The sequence below is a fragment of the Sceloporus undulatus genome, chromosome 3, assembly GCF_019175285.1.
Source record: "Sceloporus undulatus isolate JIND9_A2432 ecotype Alabama chromosome 3, SceUnd_v1.1, whole genome shotgun sequence".
NCBI classification, from domain to species: Eukaryota; Metazoa; Chordata; class Lepidosauria; order Squamata; family Phrynosomatidae; genus Sceloporus; species Sceloporus undulatus.
Genome location: NC_056524.1, coordinates 144331925 through 144347314, shown reverse-complemented (window position 1 = coordinate 144347314; position 15390 = coordinate 144331925). Strand labels below are relative to the sequence as shown.

The following is a 15390-nucleotide window of genomic DNA, read 5'->3' as shown; positions in this document are numbered from 1 at the left end:
GAGCTCGGGTGGCCTTCTTGACCTTCCTTAAGGTTATCCCTCTTATGGAAGTGTGCTAAGTACAACATGAACTGTCAACATTTATCTCACATTGAATGCATGGTTACAGTCAGATGTGTCTTTTGGCAGAGCAGTTCTTAATTTCATTTTAGCATGGCACACCCATGGCATGACACTTCCCATTCATGGTGAGTTAGCTATACAGTCTTCTATCTGTGTTCCTTCCCTGTAGCTATGGTTCTTAGCATGATCATTTTTCAACTCACACAGCCTTCCCTCCTGCTTTATTTCACTCTGCTGCAATTGACTTAGAACTGAGGTAAAGATGAAGGATGGTTCAACTGTAGTAACCATGTAAAATATTTAATCAATATTTAACCAGTATATATGTAGCTCATGGGCTAGTGGAAAGGAATTTAGAATTGAGGCCCAGTGCGAGAGAGTGCTGAGAGGGTGTTTTTAAGATAGATGAGCTAAAAGGGTTCAGGATGACATTTTGAAGGTTTTTCTAATTGTCTGACACCTAAAGAGCCTGCATTAAGACATCATTAATAATAACATGAAATGTCAGAGCTGGAACATCCTAGCATCAGTAGTTAAACAAAGCTGATGAGGGAAGATGGAATACGAACACATGAGTCTCAAATGGATCTCTAATGTATGCATCTCTGTATCTAGTGGATGTATGAATCTTCTATGTTTAGCTTTCTTGTAGCCAATCCATGATTTAGAAAAGTTTCCTTTGTCCAGAAACCTATAAAACCATAAGTTATTATTTGCTCAAGGCTCTCAGATCTCTGGAAAGTGATTTCCATCTGAGGCAAAAGCTGCTAAATGAAAAGTTGAGTTTCACATCTCTGGGATCTCTGCCTGTCAGTTTGTCAAGTTTGTTATCTTAACATTCAGAGAAATCTACAACACTACTACCAAAATGAGTTTTACAAGTTTCTGAGGCTCTCTGCACGGGTGAAGAATGACCCATGTAAGTAAGTTTACAGATGTCCACTTGAAAAACTTAATTATCCATAAGCAACCTGTTTTTCCCAACCCAAACATTTGCAAGAAGAAGCAGAAGACCTTATTTTATGGTGGTTGTCATTGTCCAGGACAATGAAGACACGCTAATTTCAGCTACATTTCTTTTATTATTTAAAAGGTGGCATTATTGTCTGTACTATTAAATCAAATGTAATGGTGCTTGTTTTTCATCCTGCATTCTAATGACATCAAACTTATTACAATTGCAGGGCAGAATCAAGATGACTGGGAAACGGAGACCTCCTACCAGAATTGCTAGGCGACTAGCTGCTCAAGAGTCCATCAAGAATGAAACGATTTTTGCTGACTGTTCATCCCTAGCTCTCTTAGAGGAAAACTGTGCACCATCAGCTTTAACATATCCCTCCAACAGAAAACTGTTTATTAAGAATGAAATAGACAAATTGCTTCCACCAGCCAACAGCAGTGACCATCATGAAACATCTAATAACCCTATTATAAAATCAACAGCCCACTCTGATGTACATGACCTCTATGAATCAAATGATCTTTTTGCTAACATTGTTGGTTCTAAAGCCGCCTCAGGACCAAAAGCTACGGTGGAAACAGAAAGCCACATGAGGCAGGTCCCTAAAGATGGTGGGCAATTGTCTGTTTCATTGTCCCTGGATGATGCAAATTGTGAAGACCTTTTCCAGCCTAGAAAGCCTTCAAAGGAAGTCAAGCCACCCTCTTTCTTGGAGGATGAAGAGGACCTCTTCACCACTATTAAAAAAACTGTGAAGAGAAAAGAACCAGCTCCCCAGCCAGAACAGGACCCTCAAGTCCAGGATATTTTTGAGGTAATTTAGGGATCTTTTTTGTGCAAAGTATAAAACGAGATGTTCATGTTAAGATTTTTGGAATTTTAAAAAATTTTTGCTAGTGAAGCATTTAATTTTTCTTGCTAATAAAGTGTTTAATTTACAATGGAGGCTTTGCTAAAAATGATTGACCTTCATAGTAAGGATGATAGTTTTTATAAATCTGAATCAGATTCAACACGTTTTTACTAATTTCTTCTCTTATCCTTTTAATATTTTATAGAATGATATATTATTTATTTACCAACAGAAATGGAGGGGCTAGTCCCAAAAAAATAGTCTCTCACTGAATGGATTCATCATGGGCAAAGTATTATATTACATTTCCTCTGAGTTCATAAGAAGAAGTAGTGCTCCTTGCAGCGTTAGTGTTTTATGTAAAGGCAATTCATATACTGCCTATTGTTATTTGTATGGGCTTTTCTATAGTGTTCAAGGACATTTAAAGTCTTTTTGCATTCTCCAATAGTAATAATGGATACTTTAAATGCTATCAGAGTGGCAGGGAAGGGAATTTCATGTTGTGGGATCCTACACTTGCTATGCTGACATCTGTGACCAAATCCTAATTCATATAATCCTTGTCTTTTCACGTTATTGCTACCATGCAGTGAACTTTTGCAAAGAGTAGGTGGGAGATCCTGGGTCTCAGAAGTACCTAATAAGAATGTGGCAGAAATGTGTTTTCCATCCATGTCTTTATGGCCAAGTTCAAAATTCTAAACAGAATGCAGTAGACTTAAAAAGTTAGGAAGAGATTGAGAGCAGTAAGCATCTGGATTACCAAGAACCAAACAGAGGCTGGATGGCCATCTGTTGGGGTTGCTTTGATTTGAATTTCCTGCATGGCAGGGGGTTGGACTGGATGGCCCTTGTGGTCTCTTCCAACTCCATTGATTCTGTGATTCTAAGAAGATATGTCATTACATAGACTTGCCCTTTCATGAAAATCTCTTTTGTTCAAGGATGATATATTTGCTTCAGAAGCTGTCAAACTGCCTGTCAAAGCAAAAACCTTGATGGAAGCAAATCTGTTTGATGATGATGTTGACATCTTTGCTGATCTTGCTGTAAAACCAAAAAAAAAGTGTGCCAAAAAGAAGATGGAAGCTAAATCAATATTTGATGAGGACACAGGTAAATAACTTAAGCAGTTAGACTTGCAATATAGCTGTAAATGCTTTACCTATATGTGCAGCCAAATTGTTATTCCCCTGCCTAGATTGTGGGAGGCCAGAAGAATATGCTGTCTGAATTTAAAACAGCATTGAAGACCAGTCCCTTCCGGCACACTTATCTCGACAATGTTTAAATTGTGACTTTCGATGCTGAATTTAAAATGTGGACCGTTTAAAATTGTATACAGCGGGTGATCCGTTCCTGACCCCCCCCCCCCCCCCCTGCATATGCCCAAGTCCTATAGACCTCAGTGGTGGCATGGCCATGTGGCCACACCACCATTAAGGACAATGGCACTTTGACCCCTCCCCCTCCCCAATTCCAGCCTCGCCATTCCTTTCTGTTACCTCTTCTTCCCCCTCTCCTCCGCCTCCTCTGTCACTGCTGCCGTGACTCCTCCTCCCCCTTCCCCTTCTCTTTCCCGCCCCCTCCTCCTCCTTCCTCTAAGGACCAAAACAGACTGCAGAAATAATCCAGCGTGAGACAGCTTTAACTGCCCTGGCTCAGTGTTAAGGAATGCTAGGAACTGTAGTTTTATGAGACATTGAGTCTTCTCTGTCAGAGAGCTCTAGTGCCACAATAAACTACAATTCTCATAATTCCATAGCACTGAGCCAGGGCAGTTAAAGCGGTTTAAAGATGGATGACTTCTGCTGTCTGTCTCAGCCCTTTCTCTTCTTTGCTCTTTGTCCACCTCTTCTCCCCCTCCTCCTCTTCCCTCGCCTTCTCCGCCTTCCTCCTCTTCCTCTTCCCCCTCCGTCATGTTGCCGCCGCTCGTCCTCCTTTTCCTTCCTCCTTCTCTGCCTCTTCCCCACAGTCTCCAGAGCATTAAATACAATCCTGAAGACCAGGCTAGAGTCCTCTATGTGACGCAAAGACGGAAGAACTGAACCTCAATTTAAAGCCTGACCTTTTAGCAATCGCCCTCATCCTCCAGAGAAGCACCAAGTGAGGGGTTGGTTTGGGTGGGTTGGGCTCCATGCGTCGTCCTTCTTCCTTGCTCCTCCTCTTCTTCCTTCTCTTCCTTTTCCTGTTTCTCTTCTTTTTCCTCCTCTTTTTCCTCCTCCTCCTCTCTCTTTTTCCACCTTTCTCCCCTTCCTCTTCCCCTCGATCGCTCTTCCGCTCCTCTCCTCGGATTCCTTTTCCTTCCTCCTCCTCTTCTGCACATCCTCCACTTTCTCCTCCTCCTCCTTTCTCCCCTTCCTCATCCTTGCTCTTCCTCCTCTTCTCCTCCTCCTCCACTTCTTCCCCTGGTGCTGCTCCTCCTCCTCTTCCCTTTTCTGCCTTCTTCCTCTTCCCCCCTCCATCACGCTTCCGCTGCTCATCCTCCTTTTTTTCCTCCTCTTCCTCCTCTTCTCTACTCTTCCTCCTTCTTTTTTTCATTCTCCTTCTCCCTCCTCTTCCTCCTCCTCTGCTAACACCCCCCCATGCTTAAGTGCGCAGGTGGTAAGTCTGCGTATATGGAGGGTGGGCTGTGTATCTCTTATTTGTCCTTTTAAACTGTTGTGTGTTTTAATTACTGTGTTTTCATTGATGTTGAGAAAGAGGGAGGGAGGACAAACAAGCAAGCAGAGAAAGAGACAAGAGGGAGGGAAGGAGGTGGGCAAAGGAAGAGGCAGGGAAGGCTAGTGGGCACAGACAAAGAGCCAGTGAGGGAGGGGCAAAGAAAGAGACAGCAAAGGCTAGCAGGCAAGACTAGAAGGCTAGAAAGAGTCAGCAAAGGAGGGGCAAAAAAAGAGGCAGTGAAGGCTAGCAGGCCATTTGGAAAGCTTTTCTCAGTTGGGCTCAGGGGGAGTCAATTTCTCCTCACACGACAGGGATGAAAGAGGTCCTAGATTTTTTATAAGCAGGCCTCAACCCAGCCCTCAAACCCAATGCCTTATCCCAGCACACTGCAGCCTTAGCCTCCATTTTATAAACCTACCAGAACCATCCCATTTCTTTCCACACTCGTGCATAGGGACTTTTAAGAGGAGCTTCCCTCCTCAGTCCTTCTGTAGCTCATTGCTTACCATCTTGGGATCTCCACTAAAGGTTAAAAGCCCTTTTCAGAACCTCATTTGAAAGACTGTTCCACTTTCAATCCTGTCCATCAGAGTGCTTTTCTTTGTGGCCATCGCATCAGCCAGGTTGTTGTTGTTAACCATCTTTGAATGAATCTCGACTCATGGTGACCTTGTGGATGAGAGATCTCCAAGACCCCTTATCTTCCATTGCTCAGCTTAGTTCATTTAAATTCATACCCATGACCTCCTTAATAGTGTTGATCCATCTAGCATGTGGCTTACCTCTCTTTCTACTTCCCTTCACCTTTGCTAGGATTTTCTAGTTCTTTCATAGCCACCTTCCCCATTCTTCATTTTTTTCTGATTTCCTGACTGCAGTCCCCATTCTGGTCAATGCATGATCCCAGGTATAAGAACTCTTTTACATTGGACCCTTGTTATACGCTGGTGTTTGATTCCCAAATCCCCTGTGTATAACAAAAACCGTGTATGCTCAAGTCCCATGTTAGGAAGGATCGAATTAGGGGAATTTTAATTAGCTCAAATATTGCCGAGAGGAGGCCCTAACAACACCACGTGCCGGAATCATGTTCCAATAGTGTATACCAGAGGTCGCCAGCAAACCAAAAGAGAAAGAGACGCTGATACCAACTAGGTCCAATTAAAAGGGTATTGTTTATTAAAGCACAGAGAAAACCACACAGCAAAAGGGGAACATACACACACACACATTCAATGCTACAGCAGGGGATGGGTGAGTTTGGGAGATAGGTTTGAGAAAGAGAGACACCACTAGGGAATACTACCTTAGAAGTCTTCTCCGGGAAGTCCTGATGAAGCTTGGGTGGACAGTGAATCACGGCCGCAGGAGTGGGGGGAAAGAGGGCTGCAGGAGCTAAGAGCAGAGTTCAAACTGGTGTGGACCAGTTTGCAACCTGGTGATAGCACAAGGAGGGTCCAAAAACCCAGGGTTTATATAGGGTGAAACATATCCGGAGGCTATGGGGATCTGCTAGACAAAGGTGTTGATCGCTTGGGCTTTGTTAAGCAGAGAGCAAGCAATGCGTTACACAATGCACTTAGGTCAGGACACAGTTCAGAAGGGCATCTAAGTCGTTAAGCTGATCACTGGCTCATTAAGTGAGAAGCCAAGTCTATTGTCTTACTTGGGCAAGCAGGGGCAATTCTGGTTTGGCGACTCCCAAACTTCCTATGGAAAGTTCCAATTTTAGCTTTCTTTCTAGGGCTCTGCCCTTGCTGGGCGAGCTGCCTATGTGGTCTCTCCGCTTTTAGGTTAATGGCGGGTCCTCTATGGGGTCAGTCAGGGGTCATAACACAGACCGCATGTACCCAAAATTTTATTAAAAATCAAACTTGGTAACACCCATTAAATTTAATGACATAGCAAAATGGTGTCCCTTATAAAAAATGGAAAATCAAGGTTTGATATTTGAAATTTATACTTTTTTTTGAACATTTTCAAACCGTGTATGCTTGAATCTGTGTATAAAAAAATCCGTGTATAAGAAGGGCTGACTGTACTATTTCTATTTCCTCATTGTTTAGGTTGAATTTGTCTAAATCCTCTGTGGTCATTATTTATGTTTTCTTTATGTTCAACAGTAAGCCTTCCTTTGCACTTTCTTCCTTGACCTTCCTTAGTAGTTCCTCTATGTCTGTGATGTTTTCTGCTAGTAGTATTGTGTCATCTGCATACCTTAGATGGTTGATATTGCTTCCTCCTATTTTCACTTCTCATTCTGTGTTCACGTCTACTCTCTGTATAATACAGTGGGCCCTCAATATACATGGGGGATCCATTCCAGACCCCCCTCCTGCGGATACCAAAATCAGCATATGCTCAAGTCCTATAGGACCCATTGAGGACAGTGGGACTTTGCTCCCTCCCCCTCCCATTCTCACTGTGGCAGGCAGTAGGAGGTAGCTCTTCTTCCTCCTCTTCTCCTCCTCCTCTTCTTCTCCATTACTGCTGCCGTGGCTCTTTCTCCTCCTCCTCCTTCTCTTCACTCTTCCTCCACCTCTTTTCCTCTTCTTCCCTGTCGCCACTGCTGCAGCTCTTCCTCCTCCTCCTCTTTCCTTGCCTTCTTCACCTTCCTCTTCTTCCTCTTCTCCCCTCCATCATGCTGCTGCCACTGCTCATCCTCCTTTTCCTCCTGCTCCTTCTCCTCCTCTTCATTGCTCTTCCTCCTCCTTTTCTTTCCTCCTCCTTCCTCCATATCCTCCACTTTCGCCTTCTCCTCTTTCCCCTGTTGCCCTGCCACCACTTGTCCTCCTTTTCTTCCTCCTCCTCTTCCTCTTCTCCACTCTTCCCCATCGTCGTCATCCTCCTCCTCCTCTGCCAATGCCATACACACACACTTTTCCCTCTTTCTTCTCCTTCTCTTTCCTGCCTCCTCCTTCCTCCTTCCTCCTCTTCTTAAGTCTTCCTTCCCCTCTTCTCCTTCTCCACTTATTCCTTGTTGCCACAGGTTCCGGGTTCGAGTCCCAACTCAGCCATGAAACCCCACTGGGTGACCTTGGGCAAGCCACACTCTCTCAGCCTAAGGGGAAGGCAAGTGCAAACCTTAACAAATCTTGCCAGGAAAACCCCAGGATAAATTTACCTTATGGTCACCATAAGTCAGAAACCACTTGAAGGCACACAACAGCCACCGCCCTCATTCCCCAGTGAAACACCAAGTGTGGCACTGGTTTAGGTTGGTTGGGGCTACACGCATTCTTCTCCTCCTTCCTTCTCTCCTCCTCCTTTTCCTGTTCCTCTTCTTCTTCCTTCTCCTCTTCCTCTTCCCCCCTCCATCATGCTGCTGCCGCCGCTCCTCCTCCTTTTCCTCCTCCTCTTCTCTGCTCTTCCTCCTCCTTTTCCTTCTTCCTCCTCCTCCTCTTCCCCACATCTTCCACTTTCTCCTCCTCCTCTTGCTCCCCCCATTGCCCTGCTGCTCATCCTCCTTTTCCTACCTCCTCCTTCCCCTCTGCTCTTCCTCCTTCTTTTCCTCGTTCTCCTTCTCTCTCCTCCTCCAATGCCACCTTTCCTAGAATCATAGAGTTGGAAGCATCCACGTATGCTTAAGTCTGCAGATGGCAAGTCCGCATATATGGAGGGCAGATTGTAGTTTCTGCATATAGGTTGAACAGATATGGCAAAATGATGTCTTGCTGACCCCTTTGCCAATTGGGAACCATTTTCTTTCTCTATGTTCTCTTCTGTCAGTAGCCTCTTATCCTAAGCACAGATTTATCATTAGAACTATCATGTGTTGGCACCCCCATGTCTTTAAGGGTGTTCCATAGCCTTTCATTATCTATGTAATCAAAGACTTTGCTATAGTCTATATTCGTTTGGAATTCCTTGGTACACTCCATTAGACATTTTATGTTTTTTTATGTAGGTCCCTAGTCCCTCTTCCTTTCCTGAACCCCACTTAGACCTCTGGCATTTCTCTCTCCATGTATGGTTGGAGTCTACGTTGCAGAATTTTGCACAAAATTTTGCTTGCATGGGAGATTAGCACTACGATCCTATAGTTGCTATAGTCTTTGTGTCTCCTTTTTTGTAGATGGGGGGGGGGGGTATATTGATCATTTCCAATTTATTGGCCATTGTTTTGTTTTCCATAACTGGAGGCATATATTAGTATTAGAATTGATTCTGTATGTGTGGATTTATCAGTTCAATTGAAATTTCATCTCTTCCTGGTAATTTATTTTTTCCAATTTCTGTTATTGCTGTTTCCACCTCCTCTTTTTTTTTTTTTTAATTAAGTTTCATCTTCATATGGCTCTCCATTCCATGTGTCCATTTTTTCATCTCTTTTATATAGCTCTCCTGTGTTTTTCATCCGGCATCTTTTTATTCCTTCCTGAGCTTGATTTATGCTATTTTTATTGTCATAGAGTATCCCAGTCCTTAATTTAAATTTCCTTTTGATTTCCTGGATCTTGTGGAATAGGTCCTTTATACATCATTTTTTTGTTGTTGCCTTGCATTTCTCTGCATTGGTCATTGTAGTAGTTCTCTGGGTCTCAGAATTGGCAACCCTTTGAATGGACCCCTCCCACTGTAAATTCAGTTCTTGCTCAGTCTCTCTCTAGTTTGTTCTGGGGTTCTTGGAATCATCATTATGTGTCCTGTATGACAGCAGATTGGACTAGATGGCTGTTATGGTCTCTTCCAACTCTGTGATTCTACTATGCTATAGAATTGGAAAAGGCCTCAAGGCCATCCCCCTTCTGCCATGCAGGAATACACAGTCAAAGCACCCTTGAAAGATAGCATTACAACCTCTGTTTAAAAACTTCCAAAGGAGGAGATTCCATCACCCTCCAGGGTAGTGTGTCCCACTGTCAAACAGCTTACTATCAGGAGGTTCTTCCTAATGTTTAGGTGGAATCTCTTCGTGTAGTTTGCATCCATTGTTCTGAGTGCTATTCTCTGGAGCAGCAGAAAACAACACACTCCATCTTCAGTGAGACATCCTTTCAAATATTTAAGCATGGTTATCATATCAGCTCTTTACTTTGTCTTCTGCAAGCTAAACATACCCAGCTCTCTTAAGCCTTTTCTCATTATTTCCAGACCTCTCACCATTTTGGTCACTTTCCTCTGGACATGCTCCAGCAGCTAATTGTTTATTTCTCCTCTTAATTTAATATGCTAATTTATTTATTTCAAATAGTTCCTCCTTCACCTTTATATCCACTTCATTACCAATACTTATTTATCAGTATTCCAATGTATTTGTAGGACATAGTTTTTTGAGGGTTTTTCGGGCTATGTGGCCATTTCTAGAAGTTTATTCCTGACGTTTCCCCAGCATCCATGGTTGGCATCTTCATCTTCTCAGAAGATGCCAGCCACAGATGCTGGCAAAACATCAGGAATAAACTTTTCTAGAACTTGGCCACATAGCCCAAAAAAATCCACAAAAAACTATGGACGCCGGCCATGAAAGCCTTCGACTTCACATATCTGTAGAACTCTTATTCTTATTATACCAGTAGCATCATAAAAAAGTAATACATAATGCCTTCTACAATATAATAACCTCTGCAATACCACTTAAATTGTTGCTTTGTTCAGTTCATTGTTTCTTCTTCATATTGTTTGATATACATACACTATACACAACACTCAGTACTGGCACACTGATTTTCCTATTTAGAAGTACCAGTAGGTAACACTCTCTTACCAATTTTAAAGGAAATGATTCTTAACACAATAATTAATAATAATAATAATAATAATTAAAAATCCTTATCAGTTAATCACATCAGTAAACTTCCCCAATTAATTAATTGATTAGATCAGCAAATGCAATTAGCAAATAGCACATAATTTCAAGTTTCACTATGGGTTTATAAATTTACAAATCTATAAGGAGCCCAGGTGGCGCAGTGGTTAAATGCTTGTACTGCAGCCATTTACTCAAGACCACAAGGTTGCGAGTTCAAGACCAGCAAAGGGCCCAAGCTCGACTCAGGCTTGCATCCTTCCGAGGTCGCTAAAATGAGTACCCAGACTGTTGGGGCTAATTAGCTTACTTGCAAATTAGCTTACTTGCTGTTCACCGCTATGATCTCTGGAATAGCGGTATATAAATAAAACAAATTATTAATTATTATTATTATAAATCAAATATGTAGATAAATCAACTACTGTATGTAGTTATATAGTTTTTCCCTTATATCACACCAAATTGAGTCAATTAATTAGTTAATTAATTAGCTCTCATGTCAGTTCGTTCCCACTTACTACCCCTTTGTAAGCTGAAATATATAGACTTATACTTATTTATGGACCTTGCCATCAATGGATTTCAGCATCTGCTGACTGCAAGCCCCACTGTCCCAAATGGTGCCACATGCATGTGACTGCCCTAATGGCTGCACACATGGCTCACTGCCATTAAAGACAATGGGACTTGAGGTACTGTATTTTTTCATATTGATAGTGGGGGTGTCCAGAAAGGATCTCACATGGATAAAAAGGTCTAATTGTATAAGAAGTTTCCTTTTCCCTCTCTCTTTCGCTTCCACTTCCTCTGCTGTGCTGCTGTTCCTTCCACTCATGCTGATTCGTCCTGTTACTCTGAAGCCTGTCACTCTTTTAATTAAATTTCAGTAACTTTTTGGAAATTTGTTTTTCTCTTTACGTCTTCATAGAATCATAGAATCATGGAGCGGGAAGAGATCATAAGGGCCATCCAGTTCAACCCTCTACCATGCAGGAAATCACAATCAAAGCATCCCTGATAGGCCATCCAGCCTCTGTTTAAAGTCCTCCAAGGAAGGAGACCCCACCAGGCTCTGAGGGGGTGTGTTTCACTGTCGAAGAGCTCTTATTGTCAGAAAGTTACTCCTAATGTTGAGGTGGAATCTCTGTTCCTGGAGCTTGCATCCATTGTTCCGTTTTCTAGTCTCTGGGGTAGCAGAAAGCAAACTTGCTACATCCTCAATGTGACACCCCTTCAAATACTGAAAAAGGGCTATCATATCACCCCTTAACCTTCTCTTCTCCAGGCTCCCCAGCTCCTGATTAAAAAACAAAGAAAAAATGATTTAAATAAAATTGGTGGTGGTGCTTGTGCCACTGAGCAGCTGCTTGACATGGTCATGCCAGCCTCTTCAGCTGTTACTAATAAAGTTCTGGCCCATGCCAGTAAATGCTGTTTGTGTTATTGTTTAAGTGAAGTCTTACTCTCTGCTGAGTCTGCACATAGCTTTCACACCTTTAGCAAGTACCTGATCTTCATTTTCATTCCCCCCCCCTTTTTTTTTTAGATGATATCTTCTCACCTAGCCATATCAAGACATTGATCCAAAAGACACCACTGCTTCAGATACCTTCAGGAACTAAAAATGAATTTAGAACATCAAGTACTTTTGAAGATCCACTGAATGCATTTGAAGGCCAATGAAGATGTGCATATTGACTCACCTGTAACAGTCTTATCTTGCCTAGTAATAATTTCCCTTGCTTTCCTGTCAAAACAGCCAGTATGATAGAATTGTGAATATTCCTTGACTATCTCCTTACTCATGTATCTAAATATTTTTCTGCATGACACTTAATGAAGCAAAACATTGTAAGAAGAGGCTTGGCACCCTTTAGCACTCCTGTTCTTATAGGTAGATTGGTAGGTTCATTCCCTTGCTGGTGTAATCTATTGTACAAAATATAGATCTTATTAATCAGAACTAAAAAGAAAAAGGAGAAATCAGTGATACTAGCAAATCACATTTGTAAAATTAGTGTCCTCTTACTTTATTTTCTGCTCTATGATTCTTAAGTTCCAAAGGAGAAAGAAAGTTCAAGGGTTGGAGCTGATTTTGTTGTTGGATCTCGCATGTTTGTTTCTGATTGTGTATCTTTTTGTTTATTAATAAACAGGATCAGAATAACAGTTGTTCAGTTGGTGTAACTAATCAGTGCAGGCCTTATGAAGTTGGTTGCTGCTGATCCAGAAGTCTACCCTCTGAAACATGCTGTCTCCTGCCTCTTTTGCTGAGCTTGACAGTGGCTGCTGCTTCCATTGAAAAGCTGTTTTTCTTTCGTGGTGCTAGGTGATTAAGGAAAGGAGGGATATTCTTTGATAGCCAATTGTTGCCACACCTGCATCCTCCCTCCCTCCACCCTCAACTTTGGCATGATGCAGGAATTTTGTGTCCTTATTTTGTGTCATCTGCAAATTTCCTAAGCATACCCTCTATTCCTTCATTGAAGTCACTGATAAAGATGTGAAATAGCACTGGGCCCAGGACAACACCCTGTGGAACTCTGCTAGTCACTTCTTGCCAAGATGAAGAGGAACCAGTTACAAATCACTAGCCTTGTCTTATCCATATTTTACTACTTTATTAGCAAGAATATCATGGGGGACCTTGTCGAAGGCTATACGGAAATCAAGATATTTTACATCCACAGTATTCTCTTCATCTACCAAGCTGGTAATTTTATTTTAAAAAGAGAGAGATAAGATCTGGCATGACTTGTTTTTGAGATACCCATATTGACCTTTTGCAATTATGGAATTCCCTTCTAAAAGCTCACAGACTTTGTTTAATTATCTGCTCTATAATCTTTCCTGGTATTGCTGTCAGGCTGACAGGGTGGTAATTCTTTGTATCTTTTTTGTTTTGTTTTGTTTTGTTTTTGTAATGGAACAACATTTGACCTCTAGTCTGCTGAGACTACGCCTGGTCTCCAGGACTTTTCAAGATTATTGCCAGTGGCCCTGAGATTACCTGGCAGTTTTTAAAATACCCTTGCATGTAGGTCATCTGGCCCTGGAGCCCTGAATTCATTAGGCATTTCTTCACTACCTCTTTAGTTATTCTGTGCTGCATTTCCTATATTCTATCCTCTGTTCCATTCTCCTGAGGTTGAGGAGTCTTTTCCTTTTATGAGAAGACTGAGGCAAAGAAGGTGTTGAGTAATTCTTTTTTAAATAATATTTTTATTATTAATAATAATATAACATACTTTATATAATATTTAAAATTATCTTATACTGTACATAGTATTTCACATACAATATGTAATAAGTCACATTAATTACCCATTCTTAATTACCTTATTTAAATCTTATTCATATTAAACCATTTAATATTAACTAAACCAATAATTAGAAAAAATACATGGAATTATTATTGATACCTTCATTCTTATTATTATCTTATTTTCAACATATACTATTCATAATTTCACTAAAGTGTAATACTATTAGTTTATCACTAATTAACTTATCTTTATAATCAAGTGTTCCCCATCACCAGAGCCTAATTTGTTCATGTTTTCTCCCCTCAAAGGTGGAACTTTCTGTGAAGGTAAACCATATCCTTTTTTACTAGAACCTTTTGTACAAATATCTTCCATATTGCTTCATAGTCATTCATCTTAATTATTCCTTTTTTAACCTTAATTTCACATGTTAACTTCTCATTAATTGCCATTTGCCTTACTTCTGTATATCAATCTTGTATTTCAATTTCTTCTTCGTGGTCTCTGCGAATCATACAAATGGGTTGTACTGCACCTGCACAGTGCTATTTGGAAACTTCTAGGATCACTGGGCAAAGTTAACTTTGCAACTTTTTAGCGGTAGCTCCGCCCATCCCTTATAAAGCCCCTGTGTTCCCGCTCTTTCCCCAGTTCCTTTTTTCCACCGCATTAGCTGCTTGAGAGAACTTCACTGCTTTTGATTGCTTGTTATCACTGGACTTTTGGAAATATTGACCTCGGACCGTTTGACCGTTCCTCGATCTCAAGTACCCCTTGCTTAGTTGACCATTTGGCCTGCCTTGACTATGGATCTGGATACAAATTCGGCTACGATGTCTCCTGCTCCCTTTAAAAAATGTGATGTGTGCAGTGGCAAGATACCCGGCCAGGACCTGCACTCTTCTTGTCTCCTTTACCTCGGGGAGGCCCACAATCCGAAGTCCTGTGTGCTGTGCAAATCCCTGACACCGCAGGCGAGGAAGAACCGGGAGTCCCGTTGAAAGGCCGCCTTGTACCAGCAGGTACTTATGCCTTCTTCCCGCTCCACTCCTGCCCTTGCACCGTCTGAGGCGATACCAGCCGCTTCGACTTCTGTGGCACAGGGTTCCTCTACTGAGCCTAGCGCCACTGTCCCAGAAGGGGATGTTGGGTCTTAGGGAGCCTTCAAGAAATAAAAATCCAAGCACTCTAAGAAGGACAAGTCCAAACGCAAGGACTCGGGCTCCAAGAAGAGTGTCTCAACCCATAAGGATTCAAGCTCCCTTAAGGGTTCTAAATCCTCATCAAAGAAGCCTTCGGGTTCGGGTAACGCCTCTCCGCATGCTTCTCATAAAAGGGCGCGCACGGACTCATTCGGCCACCAAGTGGCTTCGTACGGAGTCCTCCAGCGATTCTCATGTCAAGCGTAGATCCTCATTCAAGGACCGACCTTCTTCCGAACTCATACTGTTGACCCATGTTTCAGGATCGAGAACCCCTTCGATGTCCGTCGAAACCGAGTGTCAGTGTGAGACCAGAATCCTGGACAATCAACCAGTCAGTTTGATTGATAAATCAACAGTACTTCATTGATAGTTCCAGAATCAGCAATTCCACATCACTCGCTTCATAGCTGAGACACTGACCCCTCCCAGCCAAGCCAATGCCTAAATCCCCCCCTTAGCTGAACTACTCCCCCCCATAGCAAAAGCCCGCGCCAAGAAAACCCCTCCTTCTTCTTCATGGTCTCTGCGAATCATACAAATGGGTTTCACTGCGCCTGCGCAGTGCTGTTCGGAAACTTCTGGAATCACTGGGCAAAGTTTACTTTGCAACATATAGAAAC

At 42.2% G+C, this 15390-nt stretch overlaps 1 protein-coding gene across 1 annotated transcript in view; it reads left to right on the top strand.

The window, feature by feature from the left end:
- The window catches only part of LOC121925862 (WASH complex subunit 2-like), a 65837-nt gene extending 53371 nt beyond the window's left edge, over positions 1-12466 (top strand). The window contains exons 8-10 of the mRNA XM_042458435.1: positions 1248-1841; positions 2828-2999; positions 11846-12466. Of these exons, the coding sequence (XP_042314369.1) occupies positions 1248-1841; positions 2828-2999; positions 11846-11982 (903 nt within the window). The 3' untranslated portion in view covers positions 11983-12466. The remainder of the gene's footprint in view (positions 1-1247; positions 1842-2827; positions 3000-11845) is intronic.
- Positions 12467-15390: the final 2924 nt, after the last annotated feature.